General features: G+C 36.5%; 1 protein-coding gene across 4 annotated transcripts; it reads left to right on the top strand.

Moving 5' to 3' along the window:
- The first annotated feature begins 747 nt into the window (after positions 1-747).
- LOC107002594 (BTB/POZ domain-containing protein POB1-like) lies at positions 748-6,622 on the top strand. 4 transcript variants are annotated; one of them, XM_027912436.1, is made up of 6 exons: positions 748-1,186; positions 2,150-2,293; positions 3,452-3,672; positions 3,771-3,834; positions 4,577-4,856; positions 5,485-6,622. In XM_027912436.1, the coding sequence occupies exons 1-6, from the start codon at positions 934-936 to the stop codon at positions 6,296-6,298; spliced, it is 1,776 nt and encodes a 591-aa protein (XP_027768237.1). In that variant the 5' UTR covers positions 748-933; the 3' UTR covers positions 6,299-6,622. The 4 variants fall into 4 exon arrangements, with proteins under 4 accessions (XP_027768237.1, XP_027768238.1, XP_015056153.1 ...); XM_027912437.1 differs by having other exon boundaries at positions 749-1,186; positions 2,171-2,293; XM_015200667.2 differs by having other exon boundaries at positions 750-1,186; positions 3,551-3,672.
- Positions 6,623-6,747: the final 125 nt, after the last annotated feature.

The following is a 6,747-nucleotide window of genomic DNA, read 5'->3' as shown; positions in this document are numbered from 1 at the left end:
GCAAGGCTAGTAAGACTAGTTTTATGTTTGATATCGGCGCTTTGTAACCCTAAACCACTAGATGTTTTGGGTGAAATGACCTTCTCTCAGGAGACGTAATGCATACGTTTTTTTTATGACCAGTCGTACCCCATAAGAAATCACGTTGGATTTTATCGATGGTGTTACAAACTTTTTTTGGAAGAATAAAGAATTGCATGGAGTAAGCCGGAATGGCGTTCAAAGTTGATTTAGTAATGTAAGACATCAAAAAAATTTCAACAAAAGGGTTTTTTTCTTCATTAAGTTCTTCTTTCCTTCATGATCATTATCTAGGTTATCTTCCATTTGAATACTTTGAATCTTTCTGAATAGACCATCTCGACGAAGCTTCTGAGTGATGATTTTCATTGAATTCAAACTCTTTGATTTAACAAATATTTACCGATTTAGTACTCTCTATATCAGGCAAAGATCAACTTTTTAAAAGTACATTGTGCGTGTCAGTTTTTGCTCTGCATCAGTTATTGTCTTTTAAAATTCTCTAAATGAATCAGTTTCTGAAATTTGCTTTCTATCTGTCATGGCGATACTGAATAAATTTTAAAAACGTACTTCTTTGAATGATTATCAAAACTATAATTATATTTGATAATTAGACCTCAAACAATGTTATTTTTTGAAAATTTTCAACAAAAAAAGGGGAAAAAAAGCTTTTTGCTTTATATTCCTCTTTCCTTCATGATATAATTATGAACCCACCAATACGTGTATATACTCAAAAAAATTTGCTATTTTTGCTCTTTCTCTCTCTTCTTTTATTAATTTTTTCTTCTCTCACTAGTTTTAAATTCATCTTCAACGACTCGAATCCATATGTCTTATCTCCAAACGCCATAACTCTGAATTCTCCCAAAAACCAAACAAAGCTTTTAGGGTTTTCGTAGAAAGGATATGAAGGATCAGAATTTGGACCTATTCGACCCGAGAACGGCGGTCATGGACCCGGAATACTCCCCTACCCATACCGGGGAACCCGATTTCGCCTTTGCCTTCGACGACGTCAACTTCTCCGATCGTATTCTACGGATCGAGATCCTTGGAGATTCAATTGCCGGTGGTTCTAGTTCCAACGGCGGCTGCAGTAGCTTAGCCGATTGGGCTCGTAATCGCAAGCGCCGACGTGAGGATTTCAGGAAGGAAAACGGTTAGTTTTCGTGAATCTACGGTGTTTCTAATTGGGTTGTTTTAAGTGTTTGTTTACCCGATTTATCACGGTTATCGGAACTTGTGAGGTATTTGATTTTGTTGAATGAGTCAAAATTGCAAGGGAAGTTGGGTTTTTTGGGGTTTAAAATTGTGATTTTTTAAGTTTTTTTCTTGGATTGTGGTTTCCTCGGGGAAAAGGGAAGAAATGACGATGGAAAAGAGAAAAAAGATAGTGGGAGATGGCTGGTTTGGAATAGTTGAGGTGTCGGTAAGCTGTTTTGGACATTATTGGTTGTTTATGTGGAAAGTTTTGAGAGGGTGCCTGAGTGTAATACCAGGCTTAAATTCCCGTCAAAACACTCAAATATGACCGCCTTCTGCGACGTTTGTCGGTTACATTTATCCTGGCAATAATACTCATGAGTCGTCTTGGACCTTTGTAGGTTGTCTCCATTGGTTAACTTTTGTGCACGCTGGCATCGAACTCAATCATTCAAAAATTGTTTTGTACATTGGAAATAGTTTTTCAGCTTTTCCTTGTGATATTATTATGAACTTTATAGTTTAACTTTTTAAGGGAGATTTTGATTAAATGACATGAACATCATATTACACTGACTTGTACATGTTTCAGAGTATTACCTTCTTTTTTTTATAGTATGTGTTTTTTATGGTTAGTCAAAGTGTCATATTGCTGAATTGAAGTTTTCGCATATTCTGCTTTTGTGGTTTGAAATCGTGACGGAGTTAAACTTAAGCATATCACGTGCCGCAGTTGCTTACAATGAGACTTCAGCTGCTAATATTTTCCTTCTGTAATCATTTCATTTTAGGGGAGGTTGGGTGTATGGCGGCAAGGGATGAACAATATACACTTTCTTCCCTTGCTATAAATGTTATGCATAGTGATTGGAATTTTGCTCTTTCTTATGCTGTAATGGGTTTTTCTGATGATAACCAGACATGTACCACTCGTTTGCAGCTTTGGATATCACAGCATGCCCTGAAGATCAGATAATTTGCTGTAATCAAATTGATAGTGAAGATGCTGATAACGAGAATCAGGATGAAGCAGTTGTTGCAATGATTGAAGAGCCAAACTCAGGTATTATTATTATAAATAAATTACTTTCTAGATTTCATTTCCTTAGTCCCTATTTCCCTGGGAACTCTTATGACACTTGAAGACTCTCTTTTGTTATAAAAAATTCTATACAACTCCCAATGCTAATCTGACCATTTTTCTCAGATAGAAGGGTACAAAAACGAAACATGATTGCAATTTCATGAGATATAGAAGACCTGGGTATGGCTAACCCCTAGAAATATCACCCCGAAAATGGTCGTCTTACCCCAAATGTCATGGATCAGTTTGGCTCTCAGGGTGGTAGGTTTAAAGGGATTTCTTTATTATGCTTAGGTTCATTTAGAGGAAATGTATGTGAGGGATTTAAACTGTTCTTTCTAGCTTAAGCCATAAGTTACCTGTTTAAAAAAAACGTTTTTTCTAGCTTGCACGAGGAAATCAGATTGCTCATTTGACAAATTCAGTAATTTGAGTTGCATGCTAGAACTATTCTGGGCATGTATCTGTGTTGCAAATAGCTTCTGTTGGTTATATTCACATAGTGGAATAAATATTTGATGAAAGTACTTTTGGAGATCAAACCTGGTATAATATTGTAACCCAGACAAGAAATGTTTCTTCGAGTTACCAGTGAAGTTGGAGTGGACCATGGGATACTGAGGTTTAAATCCAGTGGAGCCAAAAAAAGGTTAGGTGATTATTCTCATCTATCTAAGCCTTGGTTCTAATGGTACCTGGTGGATTAGTAAGGTACAATGCTAAAAAAAGCAAGCTGGTCCTGATACGACGCTATAAATAAAACATCTTTCGTTTCTAGCTTTCAGTGTGTTTCCGACTGGATATATTCTTTATTGGGTAACTAGGATAGACCGAGTCTGTTTGATGATCATATTGCTCGAGCGGACATTTTATTTTCTATTCAGTAAGTAAATTTGTTGATTGGTTGGAGATAATATTACTCCTGCTGGTTTTGTTAGCATTTGTTTTAAAGAAAATAAAATGTGAATGTCTTGCTTCCTTTGAAGAGAAAACCTCGTAGTACAATGCGATAAAATTTGTGCTTAGATTCTTTGTATAGAGCTTAATTATCTGACAGAAGGAAAGACAGAAGAGTGAACTTAAAGAAGATTTTGTTAATGGTCTTTATAATTAGTGACTCGTGATTATGGAGTGCAGTTTTATTATCTTCTGTCTTCAATGAAGTCGTGAAGAAGGGTGGTGTGGCGTGGCATGGGCCGGAAAAGATAGATAAACCATGTTATGTGTTCTGTGCAGGAGATGAAGCTGCTAATAGTGATGATTCAACTTGGAATTGTGATTCTCCAAGGGTTATGAGAGTTAAAACACTAAACATTAGCTCCCCCATTTTAGCAGCAAAGAGTCCATTCTTCTACAAGGTAAACATTCAGTTTCAAGTGTAAGCTGCTTATGCACAGTCTAGATTCTAGAATTGGTATTTGAAGTTTGAACCCGCTTTATCGTGCAATTTATGCAGCTCTTCTCAAATGGGATGAGAGAGTCTGAGCAAAGACAAGTAACTCTACGGATCAATGCTTCAGGTATGTCATGTGCACTGTTGTTTGACCTTGATTACATAATGGTCAATGAACTTTAGTAGAAATTAACTTGACAAAGTCTGAATGCATTTTCCTGTTCGTCATGAATGTGAGGAATTTGCAAATCATAGGGAATTGAAATATTTGTAGTGTCATACTTTAAGAGGTCGTTTGGTAGAGTGTATAAAAATAATGGTAAATAGAGTATTAGTAATGCTTGTATTAAAAATGTATGTATTAGCTATGCTTGCGCCTTGCATCAATTATACATAGATGATTTCTTATGCTTTGTTTGGTTTATTGTATTAAAAAAAACATGCACCGCATAAAAATATTTATTAAAAAGATACCCTTCATAATTATGGTGAAAAAAATGTAAAAAATATTTTGAGGGGCAATGGTGTCTTCAACCAGCTAAAACATGCATTAAAACCCTTGCATTACTAATACCTGAAAATTCATGGTATTAGTAAATCACACCTTAATACACGATTGAACATTAGTTATACATAGCATGAATAAATGTACCAAACAAGGTACTACTAATACACAAAGCTAATGCATGCATTATTTTTTCTAATGCACTCTACCAAACGACCCCAAGTGTTCTATAATATTTTTCTCCTGGACTTCTGGATTTGATGATTGTGTATCAAATATTGTTTTTCATATGAAGTGGCTTTAAAGTCGGTATCAGATCTCACACAAAAAATGGTTTTTTCTTTTATTTGTTCCCATGGAGCAGAGGAAGCTGCATTGACGGAGCTCCTGAAATTTATGTATAGAAATATGTTGACTACAAATACAGCGCCTGGATTGCTTGACGTGCTCATGGCTGCTGACAAGTTTGAGGTTGCATCTTGCATGAAGTATTGCAGCAGGCTACTGTGTAATTTGCCTATGACTCCGGAGTCAGCCTTGCTGTATCTGGAGCTTCCTTCTAGTGTCCTGATGGCTGATGCAGTTCGGCCATTGACTGATGCAGCAAAACAATTCCTAGCTGCAAGATACAAAGATATAACCAAGTTAGTTCCTTTTATGCTTACCCTTTTCCTTTTTCTTGTGTTATTTAGTTTGTTATCCAAAACAGCTGTATGCACACCAATGATAATTAAGTCCATAAAACCATTGTTTAGTATGCCCATTTTTCTCTATCTTTGTCAAATATTTCTGCTACCGGATTTTATTTCGGCCAATTTCAGCAGATGGTTCGAAGTTTTGTTTCAGTAATATGTATTTGGTAAGCAAAACTGGAACCTTTTCTATAACATTTGGGTAATATATTGGGAACTTTGTGAGCTTTTAAAACCTAATAGTTGTAATGTAAGAATCTGACTTAGCAATTATAAAGAAGAAATATGACAAAACCCACACCATTGATTTATATACCTATGCATAAAATTTTCATTTAAGTTTCAACATCTGAAGGTTGTCAATAAACTAAACTACATAATTGTTTCAATGCATAACCACTAATGTAAGTAATGTAATTCATTTCAATTTGATAAGAGCAATATGTCATGAACTTTGTAACATGTTGCTTTTTCATCTTGTATGAAGAATTGATGTGGATTACATTACTAAACATTTTTTTTTATTGAAACATCTGGTACTTGCTTGTGCTTGTTTAATCAGTTCATTCATCTTCGGCAGGTTCCAAGAAGAGGTCATGAAATTGCCTCTTGCTGGTATTGAGGCAATTTTGTCCAGTGATGACCTTCAGGTAGCATCAGAAGATGCAGTATATGACTTTGTCTTGAAATGGACAAGGGCTCATTATCCCTTGATAGAGGAACGCCGAGAAATTCTTAGTTCAAGACTTGGTCGCTGCATCCGGTTTCCTTTCATGAGCTGCCGGAAACTTAGGAAGGTTCTTACATGTAATGACTTTGAACATGAGTTTGCATCCAAACTAGTGCTTGAGGCCCTGTTTTTTAAAGCCGAGGCCCCACACCGCCAACGAACTCAAGCTGCAGAAGAATCAGCTTCGACCAGTCGTCGTTTTGTCGAGCGTGCATACAAGTATCGGCCTGTTAAGGTGGTTGAGTTTGAACTTCCACGCCAACAATGTATAGTCTACTTAGATCTTAAGCGGGAAGAATGTGCTAATCTTTTTCCATCTGGGAGAGTATATTCTCAAGCTTTTCATTTGGGTGGACAAGGGTTTTTCCTGTCCGCACATTGCAACATGGATCAGCAAAGCTCTTTCCATTGTTTTGGTCTCTTTTTGGGAATGCAGGAAAAGGGTTCAGTTTCATTTACAGTCGATTATGAATTTGCTGCGAGGACAACACTAGCAGAGGAGTATGTCAGCAAATACAAGGGAAACTATACATTTACTGGGGGTAAGGCAGTTGGCTATCGCAATTTATTCGCCATACCCTGGACTTCTTTCATGGCTGAGGACAGTCTCTATTTTATTAAAGGCGTACTCCATCTCAGGGCTGAACTTACTATCAGGCACTGATTTTTCTCTCCTCCTACCATTTCAATTACTACTGTTGTTGTTTTGCTTATTAGCTGAGCCTCCCGATTCCCGATCTTTTTTCTTGGCTTTTGATCAAGCAAAAGAAGTGTAACGTGTAGGTGTCGGTACTAACTGCCGTAGGTATTAAAACGTTTCGTAATGTTATCCTTTTGACCATAGTAGTTTTATCCCTGTGCTCTATAAAACATGAGAAAGGATGTAAATGGAATTCAGTGAGTGAGAAATGTTTGATTGTTCTGACCCTGTTTTAATGCAATACAAGGCACAGAGGTGAACATTGTGAATAGGTTATTTGATTTTTAACGTTCTTATGCCCTGTTATGTTATAGACAGGTATATAATTTATATCTGGCTCTGTGTGTGTGTATCAAAATCCTTTCTACTGATTAACAATGTTCTTTCTTAGTAAATGTTCATGAGGTGAAGCC

This window comes from Solanum pennellii, chromosome 10, assembly GCF_001406875.1.
Source record: "Solanum pennellii chromosome 10, SPENNV200".
Classification (NCBI taxonomy): domain Eukaryota; kingdom Viridiplantae; phylum Streptophyta; class Magnoliopsida; order Solanales; family Solanaceae; genus Solanum; species Solanum pennellii.
The sequence above is the reverse complement of the archived record's forward strand: the minus strand, read 5'-3'. Positions and strand labels throughout refer to the sequence as shown.